Source organism: Vombatus ursinus, unplaced genomic scaffold (assembly GCF_900497805.2).
Source record: "Vombatus ursinus unplaced genomic scaffold, bare-nosed wombat genome assembly UNPS02014773.1, whole genome shotgun sequence".
Classification (NCBI taxonomy): domain Eukaryota; kingdom Metazoa; phylum Chordata; class Mammalia; order Diprotodontia; family Vombatidae; genus Vombatus; species Vombatus ursinus.
Genome location: NW_020954551.1, coordinates 39,272,845 through 39,294,514, shown reverse-complemented (window position 1 = coordinate 39,294,514; position 21,670 = coordinate 39,272,845). Strand labels below are relative to the sequence as shown.

The 21,670-nt window shown below is 43.9% G+C and overlaps 1 protein-coding gene across 1 annotated transcript in view; it reads right to left on the bottom strand.

Moving 5' to 3' along the window:
- GRIP2 (glutamate receptor interacting protein 2) overlaps window positions 1-21,670 on the bottom strand; it is a 407,694-nt gene that overhangs the window by 11,158 nt on the left and 374,866 nt on the right. The window contains exons 16-19 of the mRNA XM_027863805.1: window positions 21,369-21,548; window positions 12,810-12,966; window positions 6,516-6,636; window positions 1,747-1,989 (exon numbers count right to left, since the gene is read on the bottom strand). Of these exons, the coding sequence (XP_027719606.1) occupies window positions 1,747-1,989; window positions 6,516-6,636; window positions 12,810-12,966; window positions 21,369-21,548 (701 nt within the window). The remainder of the gene's footprint in view (window positions 1-1,746; window positions 1,990-6,515; window positions 6,637-12,809; window positions 12,967-21,368; window positions 21,549-21,670) is intronic.

The following is a 21,670-nucleotide window of genomic DNA, read 5'->3' as shown; positions in this document are numbered from 1 at the left end:
TCTCTCATCATTACACTATGACTATTCTTCGTTCTCCTATAAGACTTACTGTCTCATTTGTCATTTGTCATAAGTGTGTGCTAATGTTCTCTGTTTCACATGAGTAAGGCCTATTTCTCCAACCAGGCTGGAGGTACCCTCAAGATAAAGAACCGTGCTTTATATTTCTCTGTCTCTAGAACTGGGAAAAGCACATGGGAAGGTCCAGAGTTACAGAATCTCAGAGACGGACAAAGCTTCAGAGGCCACCTAACCTAACTCATACCTGAGCAAGAAGCCCCTCTCTGACATACCTAACAAGAGACCACTTTCACTTTCATTCAAACTGCCTGAAGACCTCCAGAAACAAGGACCCCTGTCACTCCTGAGGCAGCCATTTCCCTCTTGGATCATCTTAATTTTAGGAAGGTTTTCATCATAGCAAGTCTACATTTCTGCCACTTTTACCCACTGATCCTGATTCTGCCCTCTAGAGCCAAGCAGAAGTTGGTCTAATACCCTATTCCATATCACTGCCTTCCATGTACTTGAAGATAGCTATCACGCTTTCCGCTTCTCTTCCTTGGGCTAAGTTCTCTCACTTTCTTTGGGTGATTCTCATATGACATGATTAGGGGGCCCTTCACCATCCTGGAGGCCCTCCTCTCATGGCTCACCAACTCAACAATCTCCTTCCTATAATATTATTCCTTGAAGAGGAAACAATACTTTAGAGATGGTTTGACCAGGACAGCGTACAGTATAGTATAGCGTATAGGACGATCCCCTCCCTAGATATGGGTGCCATGGCTCATTTCAGCTTTATATTAGGCAGTACTTTTTTTTGGCCTCCATATGAAGCTAGTAGGTGATGCAGTGGATGGAGTATTGACCCTGGTGTTAGGAAGGCCTGAGTTCAAATTGAACCTTAAACACTGAACTGTGTGAACCTGGGCAAGTCAACCTCTGTTTTCCTCAGTTTCCCCAACACTAAAATGTGGATAATAATAGCACTTAATAAATGCTTTTTTTCCATCTCAAATGTGGATAATAATAACACTTAATGAATGCTCTTCCCCTTCTCCTTGACTCATGCTGAAATTACAGTCAACTAAAATTCCAAGGTCTTTTTCAGATGAACTCCTATCTAATCATACCTCTTTCAATTCGTATTTGGGATATTGAGTTTTTTTAAACACCAGTGTAGGACTTTACATTTATTCCTATTAAATTTTATCTTATTAGATTTGGCCTTGTGTTCTAGTCTACTGAGATTGGTTCAGACCCTGACTCTGTCATCCAATGTGTTAGCCTCCTCTTCTATCTTAGGGGCCATTGGCTGTTTTACTTGGTGGTAGTGATTTCTTAATTCCCACCCCATTCTATCCTCATCTCTTTTTTCACTCTTCAGAGCATTCCATAGAAGACCTGGTTGGAGTTTAAACTCAGATAACAACAACAGCAACTAATAATAATAATAATAATAATAATAGTAACAGCTAGCATTAGTATAGCACTTTAAGGTTTGCAAAGTGCTTCACAATTATCTCATTTGACCATCACAACAAGTCTTGGAGGTAGGTGTTATTATTATTCCAATTTTACAGATGAGGAAACTGAGGCAGACTGAGGTTAAATGACTTGCCCAGGGTCACACAGCTAGGACGTATCTGATTTGAACTCGGGTCTCCCTAATCCCAGGTCCAGCGGTCTACCTATTGTGTCACCTCAGTAGCTGATGACTCTGTACCAGGACCAGATACTCACTTTGTATAATTCGAGAGGAGTCGGTGACATGATTTCCAGCATCTCCTCCTTGACTGTCTGCATTTTCAAGCCTTCCTCAGCTGTCTTGGTAGGGCCCACATGGCCCTCACTTGGATCCTGGTTCCTCTGCTGGAAGGTTTGTTTCCACCAGGGGCTTTGTCCAGTTGACCCTGATGATGGGTCCAAGGTCATAGGGCTGCTGTCTAGACCCAGGCTGTGCACATTCCCTGTCATGATGGAAGCCTGTAGAGAGGAAGAGAATTACGCAAGTGATATTGGAATAGTGTAAATGGCTGCACTGGGATAGACCCAGAAAGGGCAAAATACATCTGAGGACTAGGCAGGAATGGGAAGGTGGGGTTCTTTGGATAAAACGAGGGATCCTTAATAGGTAGAGTACAAGGTTAAGGTCCTTGTGCTGGACACTCAACATACTCAACAGTTGTGTGACCTTAGGCAAATCACCTTTCTAGGAGTCAATTTCTACTTCTGTAAAATTATGGGGTTGGACTAAATGATATCCATTCCTGCTCCCCCATTCTGTGTTTGAAGTCCTAGATAAGGAGGACAAATTCAGACATATTTACACTAGAAATTCTGGTGGACCAGGATTCAGACCTGGTCTAATAAATACTCAGAGTATTTGGTACTGAGTGTTGTGCTTGAGCGACCACTAGGAAAGCCCCTCTGCCCAATGAGCCCTGTCTCTGAGTGCCTGCCACATTCTGCCACTAGAGTTTCATTCATTTAGGTCTTTCAGGATTTTCACCCCATAAGTAAGGGAATGATGAAATTATGATGTGGTGGAAAGACCAATGGACTGGGCACAGGGACACCTGGGATTGAATTCTGGTTCTGTTTCTTACTACATAGGAGACCTTGGACAACAACAATCACAATAACTAGCATTTATATAGTCTTTTAAGGGTTGTAAAGCATATCACACATGCTACCTTACTTGATCCCTGTGACAACCCTGTGAAGTAGGTGCTGTTGTTATCCCCTTTTTACAGATAAAAAAAACCGAGTCACAGAGAATTTAAATGACTTGCCCAGCATCACACAGCTAGTGAGTGTCTGAGGAAAGATTTGAACCCAGGTCCTCCTGATTCAAAGTCCCATGCTCTAACCATTGGGCAACCTGGCTGTCACTTAGATTCTGTTTGCTCATCTCTAGGATAAAGGATTAGACTAGATATTCCCAAAGGTCCCTTCCAGTTTCAATAATCTGTGAATTCAAAATGTAGCTATACCCCTGAAGAAGGGCTCTTTAAACTATTGTCACTATTTAACCTTCCTTGGCAAGTCAAGGGCCTCAGGGAATGAGAGTCTGGATGGGACATAGGGGAGTCCAAGGGTGCCTCATCTCCCCTTCTCTTGGCCACAAGTAGGGTCCCAGAGGAGTTGATAATGTGACTTGCAGTAGCCTAGAGAAGATGATTCACAGATCTCATCTAAGCCTTGGCGCCATTCTGCCATGTGGCTTTTTGAGCCTCAGCATAGCCTCCATCCCCAAATAACCCTGATGAGCTAGTGCCCAGAGGGCTACAGCCTGGGCAGGAGCCTCAGGCTGAATTGCTGTGAAGCTAGTTCTCACCATGAGATGCATCATGGCTTAGTGAATAGAGAACTGGTCTTAGATCCAAGAAGTTACCTGAGTTGGCCCCCACCTCTGACACATTCTGATTCTTTGACCTTGGACATGGACAATAAGCAGTAGGGAAGATGCCGCCTCACATTGGTAGAGAAGAGTTTCGCCATCTGGGAGTTCTTTATACAAAGGGAATCATAGGTCTAGTCTCTATTGCTATCCTGTTCTCATCCAAATCCTAGCCATCTGCCATGACCCACCTGACATCCCCCCCTCCCCCTCGAAACATTCTCTGACTACTCCAGCCTACACTGCTGTCCCTCATCTTTGAACTCCTATTGCTATGTAGTGTGCCTAACACACTTAACTGGCCTCTAATACATGTGTTGGAGCAGCTAGGTGGTACAGTAGATAGAGCACTGGGCTTGGAGTCAGGAAAACTCATCTTTGTGAGTTCAAATCTGGCCTCAGACACTTACTAGCTGTGTGACCCTGGCCAACTCATGTAACTCTGTTTGCCTCAGTTTTGTAAAGTGGGCTGGGGAAGGAAATGACATGCCAGTCTAGCATTTCTGCCAAGAAAACCCTAAATGGGGTCATGAAGAGTCAGACATGACTGAAACGACTGAACAACAACAATAAATATGTGTTATTTCCCCAAGTAGAATATAATAATAATAATTCTCATTTATGCATAGTCTTAAGGTTACAAGCCTCTTTATCCTTAACAACTTTATAAAGCAGTAGTAAAAATATAATCCCTATTTTTCAGATGAGGAAACTGAGGTTCTTAGAGGCTAAGTGATTTGCCCAGGATCACACATCTGGTAAATGAGAGGCTGTACTTGAACTCAGTCTTCCTGACTCCAGGTCCAGCACTCTATTCACTGAGCCCAGTCCTCAGTCTTGAAACTCACTTTTTCCTTGGCTTCCATGTCACTTCCTTCCCTCTTGGTTCTCTTCCTACACTAATGACCACTCCTCTGTTTTCTTTAACATCTCATCTTCTACTTATCCCCTAAATGTGGGTGCTCCTTCAAAGTTACACTAACATTCTGCTCTTCTCTCTCTTGACATGCTTTCTTTTGAAAACATTCTCTATTTTCATGCTTTCAACATTCTCCATTGGCAGATGGTTCCAAATCTGGGTCTCTGATCCTGTCCATCAGCCTTGTATTTCCAACTTTCTTTTGGGGCATCTCCTCTTGGATGACTTGTAGTCACCTCAAACTCAACATAACCCAACGCAAAATCACCAACTTATCCCAGAAATGAAATTTATTACCTTACCCCCTTTTAGCTGTCATGGGTCTGTCATGTATCACCACCCCCATTATGCAAACTGTACATGTTGATCTTTAACTTGATATGGAGGATGAAGGAAGATTCTGTCACCACAACCATTGGTAATTGCCCTCAGGACCAATTTAAAATTCCCTCCTCCCAAAAATATAGTGTCATTGATTTATAGTCATACCTTTCTTGGACCAAAATTAGGATTCCCCAACTGGACCCTCTACCTTAGTCACAAGATTTAGCCCTGAATGAATTTGGGTCTCTGAAAAAAATAAATCCACTCTCTAAGGGCCAAGATTTGTTACCACTGGATTATAAGGATCATAAGATTTAGAACTGGTAAGGACCTTGGAGATCAGCTATTTCAGCACGCTCATTTTATACATGCATCACAACTGATGTCCGGAGATGTGGAGAGATTTGCTGAAAATCATACAGGACGTAAGTCAGAGGTAGGAATCAAACCTAGATCCTCCAATCCCAAAGCCAGCTCATTAGCCACTCTACCACACTGTAGCCTTTGAAGGTTCTGAGAGGTTGCCCCATAACAGGAGTTCCTTCTGTGCCTCAAGCATGGTCAGTCTATGGATTACTTCCCAAGGGTCATGACATTTGGGAGAAAACCTAAGTTCTGATATGTCCATATAAAATTTAGCAGATCAAATTACTTCTACCTAAAGTGTATTTGTGGTATGAATGTGTTTACTCTTTAGTTTTATGGATCTCTGAAGAGGAATATTACACACACACACACACACACACACACACACACACACGTGTGCACACACACACACATATACATACATGTCCACCATCTTAGGTTTTAAAAGTGGAAATGACTTATCCTGAGAGATCATCTAAGCCAGAATTCCTCATTTCACAGAGAACAAAACTGGGGCCCAAACAGGTTAAGTACAGAAGTGGACTGTGTATGGAAACACACAATTTGAATCCAGTCTTTGCCTTTTACTACCTATGAGACCTGGAGGCAAGTCATAAACTCCTTGGGCTGCAGATACCTCATCTATAAAATGAGGGGGTTGGATTAGAGGGCCACTGAGGTTTTTTCTTGTTTTAAATCCTACGATTCTCAGTGTGTGTGTGTGTGTGCGTGTGTGTGTGTGTGTGTGTGTGTGTGTGTGTAATACTGATCCCCCAGGACAAACCCATAGTGTTAGATTGGATGACCTCCTAAAGTACCTTCTAACTCTGTGTCTGTGATCCAATGATCCTAAGATCCAATGTCCCACAGGTAGCTAGGATGCAAATCCAGGTCTTCTGGGTTCCAGTTCCAATCTTCTTTCTTTTTTACCATTTTATCTTATTTTTATTCATTTATTTGTTGGTATTATATATTGGTTATATTTATTTATTGGTGTCAACAAATACCAAATAAAATGAATACTTCCAAGACAGAAGGAGAGGACTGTATATGAAATTGTGAATCTGTCATATATTGCTTGTCTTTCTTTTGAGAATGTTATTCCATACCACCTCATGCTTATCTCTCTTACACAATTGAAATAGCTTTCCTGAGGTTCACCAATAACATCTTAATCACCAGATGCATTGCATGACCATTTCTTCATCCTCATCTCCAGAGGTTCTTAAGATACTAGATGTAGAGCAAGAAGGGACCTCAGATACAAATTTCCCTGACTTTTCTGCCATATAAAACATCCAACATACAACTTTCAAAGCTGTCCTGCTTATCTGTGCTCCCTTCCACCATCCTTTCCAGTATTCTTTCCATGGCGCTGTGCAGTACCTACTTGCCTGTGATGTGTACTAACCTATCAAATCTTCCCCAGAGGCCTCAGGTTGATCAAGAGCCCATCACCTTTCAGCCCTCTAATGCCAACCACTGAAGGCATTGACTTACCTCAATCTCCCTCAGAAGCTCAGACTGGCCGCATGTTTCCAAGTCCTCCAGAGCTTCTCCAAAAACACGCCAAAAATTATCCTCGTGAGCGGGCTCCGGGCCATTGTGGCGGCCGGGGAATCTGTTGTAACGTAGGAACCAAAGATTGTCAGCGCTTGTTCTTCTCGGGGAGGACGGAAGCCAGAAAGCCTAGCTCGCGGGGACCGCCAGCAAAGCAGAGACTTGAGGAGTCTTCATATACAAAAGCAAACAACATGAACTTTTCATCAGGCAAGGGAGTCCCAAATACAAAACCTTCATGCATTTACTACCAGGGCAACCAGCCCCTTCAGAGGATGCCTGAAGTTGGTGTAGCAATGTCAAGTTCGAGAGGGAAAAAAAAAAAACAAAAATATGCCTGAAGGAACACTGGAGGTTTGGGAAGACGTTTTTTGGTGAAATAGAGAAGTGAAAAGGAAAAAAAATGATGCATTATGGGTGAACCAGGAGCTTCAGAGACTGGTTAGTACAAGGGCGGATGAGACAGGGCTGAGAGCTGAGACACAGAACACCTGAGAAGAGAGAGAGAAAAACACAGAGGATACAGACAGGGTGAGAAAAAATGGCAACTACATAGTAAGTCTCCAGCAACTCAATAACAGAAAGGATGTAATAGAAAATGGTGGCCTTTGACCAGACACACAAATTCTGAGTGTTTCAATAAAATGTATTCACAATGTGATTTAGACTTATAGAATGTCAAGGCTGGAAGGAGCCTTAGAACACAGGATGTCAGAGCTGAAAGGGGCCTCAGAACATAGAACATCAGAACTGGAAGGGACGTTAGAACATAAAATGTCAGAGCTGGAAGGGGCCTTAGAACATAGAATACCAGAGCTTTAAGGGGCTTTAGAATATAGGTCAAAACTGGATAGGGCCTCAGAACACAGACTATTATAATTGGGAGGGACCCTAGAGCATATGATATCAATTCTAGAAGTAAACTTAGAATCCAGAACAGTAGAACATAGAATGTTGGAGCCAGAAGGAACTTTAGAAATCATTTAGTCTAGCGTCTTCATTTCATAGAGGACTAAACATGCATTTCCCCCAGAAAGGAGTGATGATTTGGTCAAAGTCATGTTTTTGGTGAAGTCAAGGCTAAGACCCAGGTTTCTTAATTCCCAGTCCATCCCTCTTTCTACTACACCTTGCAAATACACATGGAAATGTAAACATTGTCATTCAGACTGTCATAGAGTAAGGGGCTATTGGTCTTGGGGATGTGCCACATGGTTATACTGTCTACAAGGTGGGTAAAAAAAGAGTTGATTAGCTGTGTGACCCTGGGCAAGTCACTTAACCCCAATTGTCTAAAAAAAATATCAGAAATATTCTTGAGATTTTATTGTTTGAAAAATGAAGGATATGGCTGAAGACATGAAAGCAATGGAGTCATGAACTTGAAACTGAACTATAATATGTGTTTCATGGTTCCATGATAATTATGTCTGAGGTATCCATGAGTAGGATGAAGAGGATGACAAAGTAGACCACTGAAGGCCTACTTTGATGCCCAGAACAGGGACTAGTAATTTTAGTCCCTGGGACAAACAGTACTAAAATTGCCTGGGACAAATATACTCTGAAATTAATTTTAAAAGAGAAATTCCTTTGAAGAGGGTGGTGGGACATCATCACAAGGTAGAGAGATAGAGACCCAAAGACCTCCAGGGTAGAGAGTATGGGACACTATGAGTGAGATCAGGAAGCAGCTCACATTGGGTGTGGGCAGGGTATCATTGCCATGGGCAGCTTTCTGTTTTAACTGATTAACAGTGCCTCCTATATTTGGCATCCTATTGCAAAGTCCTGTTTGCCCCACCCTAGTTAAAGCTCTGTTGGTACATCTTGTGGCAGGGAGTTCTCAATGGGACATCAACTCTACCAGACCCTACTGAGCTAGAATAGTTTTTAATATGAACTCAGCTTGGGACCAGCCTCACTAAACACATTCTTCTCATCAGAAAGCTAGCCATCAGACCATGAATTACTCTGGTCATGCTCACTCATTAAGACCACACATACCCAGGATATGACTTACATTGGTGAAGGTGTCCTCATGCTGATGAAATCATGACTCTTTTGGAACACTGAAATATCCCTAAAGTGTTCCAGGGTAAAGCACATGTGTGCCAGACTGAATGTTCTCTGAGATTCTAACTAGGAGGTGATGGAAAATATTTTAAACATTGGCTTCTTTAAGACACATGCTTCAATATTCTTACAAAAGATTGGTTACTAAAGTGTGTATCCATTTTATTGAAACACCCTGTACATTTCGAATTCTATCTACAGTCAACAATAATATGTACCTATTAATTAAATTCCCTGACTGAGTTGTCAGTAAGGAGAATGTGAAACCAGTTATGAGGAATTTTCCTTATGTCTCATTTTTAGTCTCCTTGTTAAAAACAAAGGTGCCCCTTTATTCAACCCTGGGTTGTGTGCATTTTTCTCTAGGGGCACCAAGGGCAGAAGGTAAAGTTTGATGCTTTGAGGTCAAAGCATTCTACAACCCTCTGAAATAGCTGGGGAAATAGGAAGGACTCCTTTTAAGCCAAAGATCTCATTCTTGAGAAGATACCCATTAGGGACCTATCCACCGAAGTAGAAAAACAAACAAGCTGAAAAACAACTATGAGAAAGGAATCGTCTTCTGTGACCCATACATACTCCTGTAAGAAGCTGCTGAAGGAGCTTTCTTGGTTGAGGTGATCATAGGGACTTCTCTTTCCCTCTCTGGTGCTAAACCCTGAGTCAGACTTCATTTCCGTAAGCTCTGCTCACACACATACTCTTTGTTCATTCTGAAAGTTGCCAGGAGCTAGTCCTTCCTTGGGGTAACAGCTGGGACTCATCAGATACCTAAAGGACACCAGAGGGTCCTAGCAACTTCCATTCTTAAGTCTCTGGTCCCAAGTTTCTGGAAGAGAAACAACTTAGACCGGAGAAGCCAAAAACCAATCCCTTAGTGAAATAACATCTGGTTTGTGTTTGGCTATGGCTTTCACACAGCTCTGAGGAATCACTGGCCAGGGCACTGCAGTGATCCAAAGGTCCTGGACTCATAATGGGCACATAGTTCTCTTCTCTTAAAGTGTGTGTGTAGGGGGTACAGGGTGGGAAACTTAGGGGATACATAGACTCATTATCATCATCATCATCATGGCTAAGGACCAGACTTTGGCTCAAGTTAACTGAATTAATGACATTTGCACAATGTTTTACAAAGTTTACAAAGCATTTGCCTTTCAGTAAGGGTGGTGAGGGTAAAGAAGGAAGAGAAAGCAGGATGGATAGTGCAAGTGTTTTATAGAGAAGGGAAACTGAGGTTTGAGAGATGATCACAGTCTCAGAATGTGCTGGAAGGGGCCTTAGAACAGGGGATGTCAGAGCTGAAAGGGATCTTAGAACAGGGAGTATCAGAGTTGGAAGGCACCTTAGAACCCAAAATGTCAGAACTGGGAGGGGCCTTAGAGGGGAAGTGTCAGGGCTGGGAGGGGCCCAAGAGCCCATCTAGTCTAATTTTCTCCTAAAATATGGAATAATTAAGGTCCTGTTGTTACCAACAGCCATTGGTTTGTTTATATGTTCACCTCCCCAGGTAATCCCAGTTATCACTCCCTTCTTAGCAAATAATAATAGGTTTGAATGGCACAGAGATGGTGAAGGATAGCTGGGATTTCTTTTGGAGCAGGGGCTGGTGAGGGGAGGGAGGTAATCTCTCTCATTCTTTTCATCAGGAGGCAGGCTCAGGGTCTTACTGAAATGAACAGTTCTCCTTTGTCAGAGCTCTAGACAGAAAGCTAATGACCAAATGGGATAAAAGGGGATAGGTTTGCACTGAGCCATCCTCACTCTCCTGCTCACTTGTGCCTTGTGACTCAGAGGAGAGGGCTGTAAGGAAGAGGGGCTGTAGTCCCACTGCCCAGGGTATCCTCTGTCTCCAAGCGAGGCCAGACCTGTCCTTGGAGAACTAGAGCAAATCAAGCTAGGTTCTTTCCTGGTCTCCCAAGAGTCTGGGAATAGACTCAGAGTGAAGGAGGAAGTCTCCACGATTTGAACCATCATTCCTGACTCTCTTTTTGCCCTAGAGCAGAATTCCTTTGTTTGTTTTGTATCAGAAAGCCCTTTAATTATAACTAGCACCTACTATGAAAGGCAGGTAGAGAGTGCAGTAGGTAGAGCCCTGGACCTGGAGTCTGGAAGACTTGAGTTAAAATCCTGCTTCAGACACTAGCTGTGTGACCCTGGGCAAGTCACTTAACCACTGTTTGCCTCAGTTTCCTCAATTGTAAAGTGGAAAGAGAAGTCCCTGTTCCCTGCTCCCAAGCAGAGCCCCAAGGTCCTAGACCACATTTGTCCCAAAGCGAGTCCCCAGGCTAACTGAATAGACTTTTCTATAAATGGGAGCACATGACTAAGGGACCTTACCCTTAACAGACAAGAATAAAAGGAGACAAAATGACAGAGAGACAGAATCCTGGGGCTGAGTTGTTGGTGGAAGGAAAGGAAAGGACCGGGAGATGATCTGCCAAGTGACTGGCCCCTACTGCTCTCAGAACGGGGAGGAGAGAGAACCTTTCCACTGGAGGTCCTGGAGGGAGCCAGTCGGATCTTGGCTCCCTCCCTTCCCTACTCCTTGTCGTGATTTTTCTTGGGGAACAGCTTTTTAATTCAGCCAAACTCAACAGCTGCACACATCTATTTTCCTTAGAGTAGTGGTTCTTAGCTTGGGGTCTATGAGCCTCTTTTTTAAAGTTCTTTTTTTTTAAAAAATCAATTATTTCATTTATTTATAATAGTTAATAGTTTTTTTCATGGAAAACATATTTCCATGATGAACTTTTTTTAAAAAAAATTTTGACAACTGTATTTCAATGTAATTGGCTTCCTTTGCAAGCCTATGTATTTTATTTCATGCATTTAAAAACATTATTCTGAGAAGGTTTCTGTAGTTCGGGGCAGACTGCCAAAGAACAGCTAGATGGCGCAGCGCATAGAGCTCTGGGTCTGGAGTTGGGGAGACCTGAATTCAGAGGTGGTCTCACATAGTTGTATGACCCAAGGAAAGTCACCAACCTATTTGCCTCAGTTTCCTTATCTGTAAAATGGAGATAGCTTTCAGAGTTGTTGTAAGGCTCAAATGAGATAATACTTGTAAAGCACCTTGCAAACCTTACATTGCTATATAGGTGCTAATAATAGTGAGCAAGTATTTATGCAATGTTTTAAAAATAAAAACAATAGCTAACATTTCTGTAGCACTTGCTATGCGCCAGGCACTATGCTAAGCTCTTCACAATTATTATCTCATTTGATTCTCACAACAACCCCAGGAGGTGCTATTATTATCCCCACTTTACAATTGAGGAAACCGAGGCAAACAGTGGTTAAGTGACTTGCCCAGGGTCACACAGCTAGTGTCTGAAGCAGGATTTTAACTCAAGTCTTCCAGACTCCAGGTCTAGGGCTCTACCTACTGCACTCTCTACCTGCCTTTCATAGTAGGTGCTAGTTATAATTAAAGGGCTTTTTGATACAAAACAAAGGAATTCTGCTCTAGGGCAAAAAGAGAGTCGGGAATGATGGTTCAAATCGTGGAGACTTCCTCCTTCAGTCTGAGTCTATTCCCAGACTCTTAGGAGACCAGGAAAGAACCTAGCTTGATTTGCTCTAGTTCTCCAAGGACAGGTCTGGCCTCGCTTGGAGACAGAGGATACCCTGGGCAGTGGGACTACAGCCCCTCTTCCTTACAGCCCTCCCCTCTGAGTCACAAGGCACAAGTGAGCAGGAGAGTGAGGATGGCTCAGTGCAAACCTATCCCCTTTACTGGCAAAACGTCCTCGTGGCAGTGGATTGGCCTGCCAAGGACGATAGCACTTCATTCCTGGGTTCTGTTGGAGAAGTGATGGCTGACTGGGAAAAGGGGGATGTGATACTAGAGTTTCCAGGTCTAGACAGTCAAGCCCTTGGGAAGCAGGAAGGGAAAGGGAAGAGGGAGAAAGGGAAGAGGGAACAGAGCCAGGTGACATCCTGCCGCCCAAGTGGTCAAGTTCCCTGCTGGAGGCTTTGGCCCATCTACACATAGGAGCACGGGGCTTAGAGTTGAATAGGACCTTAGCTCTTTAATGCAAAAGAAAGAAACCTGTGTTCTTCCTCTTTACCCACCCTCCCTCTGTCCTTATCCTAAGCACGCTCAAGAGAGTAAATGTTGATTTTCACCCTCCCTCTGTCTCATCCCCTACAGACCTAGTGGGCTTGTCCCATTCATCCTCAGGGAAGCTCCCGTCCGGGTAGGGGTAGCTGGTCTTTCTGGGCTCCCCAGGAGGGGGGCTGCTCTTCACCCTACTGGGCCGCCACTCCTGGGGGTGCAGGCTGATTCCTGCAGCTGGAGGTACATACGTGCCTGTGGATCGAGCAGAGAAAGAAAAGGCCAACAGCTCACGAGGCCTCTGGGATAGGGGAGTCAGAGAAACTCAGGAAACCATCTTTATTTTTTATGGGCCACCTTCTCCTCCCCATCCCCCACCTCCTACCAGACTGTCCCCAGGAAACACTGGACCCATTCCCAATGTGAGGCCTTTATCCTTGTCATTCTGATTTTCACCCACACGCTCTGCTGTGTTTTCTCCACTGGTCCACTCTGCGCTCATCTAGGGAGCCTTCCCTGACCACCCCAGCCCACAGGAATCTATCCCTCTGCTAGTTTCCTACAGTACTGTGGGAAACTGATACCACGTGACGTAGCACTTGATGACAGGTCAAGCATTCAATCATTGTCTCATGTGATAATAACAATAATTATGCCCATAGAGCATTATGGTTTACAAAATGCACCTGTCAGTTTACTAGTCTTTACATACAACCCTCCATCTCTCATGGCTGTCTCTGATGTCCCTGTCTCTGACTCTTAGAAATATGTGTGTGTGTGTATATATATGTATATATGTATGTGTGTATGTATATATATAAATGCACAATATACATGCAATATATGTGTATGTGTATATTTACATATAAGTAATATATGTGTAAATATACAGATATACACAATATATAGATATATATATGTATATATAGTATGTATATATATACATGTATGTATGTGTGTGTGTGTGTGTGTGTGTGTGTATTTGGTCTTCTCCATCAGTGCTTGGTATATAGTAGTGGCTTAACAATTGCTTGTTGTTTGATTACTTTCCTAGCAAAAATTCTCTAATTATTATCATCCTTTATTATTATCCTCATTTTTTTTGTTTGGGCAATTGGGGTTAAGTAACTTGCCCAGGGTCACACAGCTGGTATTATGTGTCTGAGGACGGATTTGAACTCAGGTCCTCCTGAATCCAGGGCTGGTGCTCTACCCACTGTGCCACCTAGCTGCCCCCTATTATCTTCATTTTCAAACAAAGAAAGCTATTTGTTGGGGAGCGCACACATCTCTAACAAGTCATGCAACAGGGCCACAATTTGGACTTTGGTCTTCTGACACATGTAGCTTAGCCTTGTCTCCTCAACTAGAATTCTTCAATTTGATCTAATATAAATTCATCAAGCACTTATTATGTGTAATAGAGCACTGTGCTAGGGTCTCGGATAGAAATTAATCAATCCCTGCCCCTCAAGCAGCTTACATTCTAACTGAGGTGTGAGTGTATGCGTGTGTAGGGGGGAAGGAGATATAACACATCTGTGGATAAACAAATATAAAATGCATATAGGCAGCTAGGTTCTGATTAATATGAATAATGAATCCTATGACATGGTCATCTTTTTTGAATTTTCATTAAATATTTCTATGGGGCTAGAATCAATTACCATATTTTACATATAATTTTACTGCAACTAGTGCAAATTAGAATAATGCCACCACTTCATTATTCACACTGGGATGAATAGTTGGGCTCCCCTGTAATTTCAGGAGGGAAAGAGCACTAATAGTTAGAGATCTAGAAGGTCTTCATGGATAGGCAACTAGGTAGTACAGTGGATAGTGTGCAGGGCCTGGAATAGAAAGACTTACCTTCCTGAGTTCAAATCTGACCTCAGATACTTACTAGCTGTATAACCCTGGGCAAGTCACTTAGCCCTGTTTGCCTCAGTTTCCTCATCTGTAAAATGAGTTGGAGGAGGAAATGGCAAACCACTCCAGTATCTTTGCCAAGAAAACCTCAGATGGGGTCATGAAAAGTTGGACACGACTGAAATGACTGAACAACAACAAAGAGGCTCCTGGAGCAGGTATGAGTTGAGTTGAGCTAAGCTTTGAAGGAAAATTCTTAAAGATGGAGGCAAAGGAGCACATTATAGACATGGTGGGGCACCTGCACAAAGGGATGGAGGTGGAAGACAGACTGCTAGCTTTGGGTGATGGTTAGTGGGCCAAACATGCTAAAGAATTCACAAAGGGAGGTAGTATGAAATTAGTGTGGAAAGGCAGGTAGAACCAAAGTTGTAGAAGGCTTTAAGTGGCCACCCTAAGGCTTTATCTTAGCAGCAATAAGGAGCTAATGACAATTTTAAACAAGCAAGCGTAATGGTTAGATGTGTGTCTTGGGAAGAGTATTTTGATAGCAGTGTAGATGACCAATTGGAGAGTGCTGGCCTGGAAGCTAGAAGACCAAACAGGAGGCTAATGCAATAGGTCAGGCAAGAGGTCTCAAGGGCCTGAATTAGGGCAGTGATCATGAGTATGGGGAGAAGGGAATGGATGTAAAAGTCAGAATCAATAGGACTCAATAACTAAATAGGTGTAGGCGTAAGAGGGAAGGAGGAATCAAGGATAACTCTGAGATTATGAACCCAAGTACCTGGAAGGGTGGAGGGACTTTGAAAAGGTAGAAGAGTTTACAGAATAGTGACATATAGAAGGGAAAAGAATGACTTCTGTTTTGGACATGCCAAATCTGAGATACCAATGGGACAACCAAGGAGAGATGTTGAGCAGGCAGTAAATGATGTAGGACAGCTCAAGACAGAAATTAAGGCAGGAGCTATAGATTTGAGAGTCATTTGCTTAGAGATGACAATTGGACCCCCAAAAGCTGATAAGATAACCAAGAGAGAAAATGTAGACAAAGAAGAGAAAGGACCTGGGGGAAAAGCTTTGGAGGCCACCTATGCTTGATGGCAAGAGGGGGATGCTGACACACAGAAAAGTTTGAGAAGACATAGTCAGAGAAGTGGGAAAACCAGGAGAGAACAGTGTCATGCACTCCAAGGAAGTAGAGAATACCCAGGAGGAAAGAGTGGTCAATAATGTCAAAAGCTGCACAGAGCTCAGGTAGAATGGGGACTGAGAGGATGTCACTGAATTTATCTGTTAAGGGATTTCTGTACCCTTGGAGAGAAAAATGTCTTTAGGATGGAAATTTGGGAAGTCAGATTACAAGGAGAGAGAGAGAGACTAGGAGTAGGAAGAAATGGAGTTAACAAGTATGGATGCCTCTTTCCAAGTTTGACTGTGAAAGGAAGAAGAGATGGAGATCAATAGATTGAAGGGATAGCAGGGTCCAGTGAAGGATGGGGAAGGTCTATCTATGTCTGTGGGAAGCAGGAAAAAACCAATGGATACAAATATATTAAACATGGGAGGCAGACAGACAGACAAACAGAGAAAAACAGAGAGACAAAGAAAGAGAGAGCGAGAAGAGATCAAGAAGGCACATGTATGGAAGCTGACTTTGGCTTCTTCCTCAGAGAATGAAGCAAAGATCAAGAGGATGAGGAATAATATAGAAATGATTTGAGCGAGGTGAAGAATAGGACGAGGAGGCAACTCATGATTGATAGCCTCATTTTCTCAGCAGGAGAAAGGATGAATTAGTTTTAGTTCAGGACTGATGGAGGTTGGATAATATTTGCAACGGGCCCATTTGGCATGGTTGTGTGACTTTTTTCTATTGTGCTCAGCATTCAAGTAGAAGTAGAGTAGATGCACCGTGATGGTAGCCCAGGGCAGATTTTAACTAGGCATGAGCAATGGTAGGTCAAGAAGCAAGGAATTCATAGGTGGAGGGTATGAGCTAGTCAACTATAAGGTCAAGATTGTGAATGGTGGAAAGTGAATCCAGAGGAAGGGCAACAGACTGGAAGAATAAGGAGGAGAGGAAGGATTGGAGATCACAGTGAGAGTGAAAAATAGATTTAGGAGGAATGAGGCAGAGGGAGAGATAAAGGATAAGGGATTATGATTACAGAAGATAATTGCGAGATTCTGGGTTATGGGTTGGGCTAGCTATAGGAGAGGGGGCTAACCAACATGTGACCATCCCAATGACTAGCTGAAGAACAGAGACTTAGGCCCTGGGACCTGAGAAGGTGGATGAAATGGGAGACCCAAACATTCAAGGTGACATCAATGTATATATTTAAGTCCCCAAACATAAGGGCAGGGGCTAGGATGGAGAGGAATGCTGTGAGTTAGGTACGGAATTTCTTGAGAATAAAAGGGATAATGACCTGGACACTATTAAGTGACTGAAACAAAAGACTCAGGCTTGATGATAGATAGTAACGGATGAGGACCACCTTAAAGGAGACATTACTGAATGAGGGGGGCAAGGAGATAACATTAAAGTGGCAGTGAGGAGCAAGGAATACCCCTCCTTCTCCTCCTCCTGGCTTAGAGGGTTGGGGAGAACAGGAAGAGAAGACTCTTTGGGGCACTGGAGATGGTAGGTAGGGATTCAGTATCTTTCATGGGGAGACTTCTTGCATAAAGATGAAAAGAATGTGATATGAAGAGATCTAGGATGAAGGAGAGTTAGTCATCACTGGTGGTAGTGGGGCTGGGGATGGCTCCGGGTCTGAGGAAGCCAGGTTGTCTAGCAAATGGAGTGCTGGACCTGGAGTCAGGAAGACCTGAGTGTAAATCCTGTCTCAGACACTCCTAGCTATGTGAACTCTGGGTAAGCCATTTAATTTCTCTGGGCTTCCCATTTCTTCATCTATAAAATGAGTGAGTTGGATTCAATGGTCTTTAAGGTACCTTTCAGCTTTCAATCTAGGGTCCTTGAGCTACAATGGAATGGTAAGATGGAGGCAGATTAGAGGGATATAGTTGAGGTAGATAGAAATGAAAGGATGGGTAGGGAGGAGAGGGAGTGAAAAATAGAGTCCAGAATATTAGAGCTAGATGAGCCCTTTGAATGTAGAACACGAGAATGGAAAAGAACTTACATCATAGAATCACAGTACCATGCCACCTGGAAGGGACTAGAGAGATGTAGTCTAACCTTCCCGGTTTACAGATGACAAAAGTTAGGGCCAGAGAAGGGACGCTACTTGTACGATGATGAATGAACAGCCATACTTGGACTAGAACCCAACCTCCAAAGGTAGGCTTTCCATGGTACCACACTGCCTCCTGGAGGAACCCCTCCTTCAGGGAGACGAGAGGAAAGGGAATCTATTCCCTGGCAGGGTTTCCTTTACAGACAGAAGGAAATTATAGCTCCTGGGAACAGACCAGGAAGGAGCCAATCCTCTGAAGGGGGTCTGGAAAATGCCTGGAAAGCAGTGAGAACCAGGGAGGTGGCGACATTCCCTCAAAGAAACTACAGAGGGGCTATTTGCAGAGCTGTCTGCAGAGGAAATCAGCCAACTCCCTCAGCCCAGGCTGAGCCTCCTCAGAGCCCCCCATTTCAGAGAAATTTCTGCAGCTCTTCCCAGAATTAAAAAAAAACCCAGAGGAAAGCATCGCACACACTGCCATGCCTTCTCCGCGGAGCGACAGGAAGAGGTCAGGCAGCATTTGATTACAAGCTCTTGACCTTCCTGGGAAAGGCTAAGCTAATAGCCCAGTGGTAGAAATGCCTGTGGACAATGCCATTCTTTGAAAATGTCAAGGTCTCCTTTCTGCTCCCTCCCTGCCTGGGGCCTAGGCAGCCTCTCCAATGTTTCAAATGTTAAGGAGTCCATCAGACACTCGGGAAGGGGGCCAGGCGCCCTGAAACCAGATGGGATCAGTACCAGGCCTGGGAGGAAGGCCAAACCACTTTTCTCAGTCTTCCTCTTTAGAAGGAGAAATCCACAGAGGCTCTCGGGACGCAGGAGGAGGAGGGGTGTTGCAAATCACAGGGGTGAGGGTTAGGGGGTAGTGTGGGGGTGGAATTCATGCATTTCTTTCCAAGATCTCAAACTCAGTTGAAAGTGTTGAGAGGAAAGGAAGGTGGTCTAGGAATAATAATGATTATTTTTATGCATACATTTCTATCTGAGTGTTCAAACTTAGCTGAAGGGGGTTGAGAAGACAGGAGACCAGTGAGGACCAAAGTGGTATAGGAATAATCACAATGATGATCATTATTATTATTAACAGTATGTGTCTCCCCTCTGACACGTAACTGCTTATGTGGCCTCTGACTCACACTGACTGAATGAGCCTGGACACAGCCTCATAACCTCCCAGCGCTCTAGGCAACTCTAAGACAGCAGTAACCTGTCTTACCTGGGGGCTATGGACAAGGTATCAGGAAATCAATAGCAAAGGTGGTCTATGAACTTGGATAGGAAAAAATATTTCATTTCTGTTTTTTACTAGCCTCTAACTGAAATTTAGCATTTCATGTATTTTATTTTATACATTAAAAAACGTTATTCTGAGGAATCCATAGGCTTCCCCAGATGGCCAAAGGAGTCCATGAACCACCCCACCAAGGTTCAGAACCCCTGCTCTAAGACTTGCAGTTGCATTGAAGGCAAGGACCTCTATGAGTAGAAAGAGGTCCCCCCTCCCCAGTGTCAATAAAATCCTGTCTCTCCCCCACCCCGACCCTTCATTTTACAGATGAGGAGCCCCAGTGGGACTCAGGGAAGAGAAATGAGTCAATGATTTGCCCAGGGTCACCCATTCATATTGCTCATCAACCTGGTCAATGGGCTTTTATGAAGCATTTCCTAGGTCAGTGCCAGGCATGGTGCTGTAAGTGCTGGAGAGACAACAAAGGGTAGAACCAGCTCCTGCCCTCTAGGAGTTCACTTTTTTTTTTTTAAATTTTTAGGCAGTTGGGGTTAAGTGACTTGCCCGGGGTCACACAGCTAGAAAGTGTCAAGTGTTTGGTCTGAGGCTGGATTTGAACTCAGGTCCTCCTGACTTCAGGGCCAGTGCTCTATCCACTACACCACCTAGCTAGGAGTTCGCTTTTTAGTGGGGAGACAACGGCCTGATTTCCAGATGAGGAATCCTCGGAGGTCCAGAGAGTTTGAGGGATTTGCCCGAGGTCACGAAGGTAGCAATGATCCAGGCTGAGACTTGACCCACAAGTCCTTTGACTCTAAATCCAAAGCAATGTTCTTCCTCTTACATCACAATGTATTGGGATATATGTTTTTGAAGGTAACTAGCTGAGGTGACACAGTGGATAGAGCACTGGGCCTACGGTCAGGAAGACCTGAGTTCAAATCCAATGCCTCAGGCATTCACTAGCTGTGTGACCCTGGGCAAGTCACTTCACCCTGTTTGTCTCAGTTTCCTCATCTGTAAAATGAGAAAGAAATGGCAGAGCACTCTAGTATCTTTGCCAAGAAAACCCCAAAAGGGGTCACAGAGAGGTAGACAAGACTGAACAACAACGAAGCAGTCCCTGAAAAGTCTAGGATTTCAGAAGATCATCAGTTTAGACTGGAAAGGGATCTTGGAGTCCAATCCCTTCATTTTCCAGAGGAGGAAAAAGAGACCCAGAGAGGTTCAATTCAATTCAACATTTATTAAGCGCCTATTGTGCGCCAGGCGCTGTGTTAAGTGACACCTACCAAGTATTTGAGGTAGGATTAGAACCCAAGCCTTCCAGAGGCCAAGAACAGTGCTCTATCTGCTATAATCTAGGAAGATCATTTACTAAGGGGCAGAGAGATCACAATCAGACTCCAGGGAGAGAATGTTCCCAAGGTGAAATCATGGATTTCTGGTCACAATAAACAATAACAATGACAGAACGCCTTCACACTTGCATGGTTATTTCATGGCTCTCAGAAGTCTTTCCCATCCTTAATAACCTTGCAGTTCTGGGAAGGAGACACCATTGTCTTCATTTTAAGGTACTATGGCCAGAAGAAGGGAAGTAACTTGACCCAAGTGATCTAATGATGGTGGACAGAATGGACAGCCAGATGGTGGGGTCTGAATCCAGGTTAGTGTTCTTTCGTCCGCGCTGATGAACAGATGAACAACTCTCACTACTACCAGTCTCAGCCGGTGCCTGGGCAGAGCTAAGGCTTATGCTAGAATTCCACGAGAGGCCCAAAGGCTCTATGAACATGAAAGGGATCTGAGGAATCATTTTGACCAACTCATTTCACAGATGAGGAAACTGAGGCCTTGGAAGTCTCAGTGATTTGTCTAAGTTCACAAAAGTAGTGATCACAAAATTAGATGGGATTTGAACTCTGGTCCTCCTCCTCTAGAGTCGCTCCTTACTTTGCCACGCACAGTGCTGCCTGAAACTAGAACCCATGTCAATATTCTTTCCACTATACTATACTGCCAACTGTTTACCACTGCATTTCTAGGAAGTGGTTAGAAAATTCTGTTAATGCCTCTTGGAACTCATGAAAAACTCTAAAGGTCTGACAATCTCACTTGCACTGTAGTCAGTATTTCTGCTTGGGCGCATCAGTACCCCAAAAGTGACATAATCCTATCCTTATGCCTTCCACTCTTTAAACTCCCTCCCTTCCCCGCTCTCCCACAAGGAGGCAATTTTAACATGAGACAAAAGGAAAAGGTCTCAAGTGTTATTGCAGCCCAGGTTAGGGGAGGAGGGGGAGCCAGCACCCACTCAGGCACCCCAACTCAAGTAGCTTTACCTTGGCTCCCATAGCCACCCTCTGCCCCCGATCCATCCCATGATTCCATGGCGCTATCAATGCTGGGCACTGTGGTGGCGTAGATCTCAGCCAGCTTGCCAGGCTTCTGCGCCTCACTGAGATCTTCCTCTGTGTCACTGGCTTCATTCAGCCCCCCTGACTTCTTCGGGTAGGAGCCTCCTGAAAATGAGAGAACAAGTTGGTGCTGCTGGGATTCGGGGACTAACAAGGACTATCTCTGGGACAAAAGAGATCTCCCAGCCTCCCCAACTCCTACCAAATGCAATAAAAATAAAGAGAAG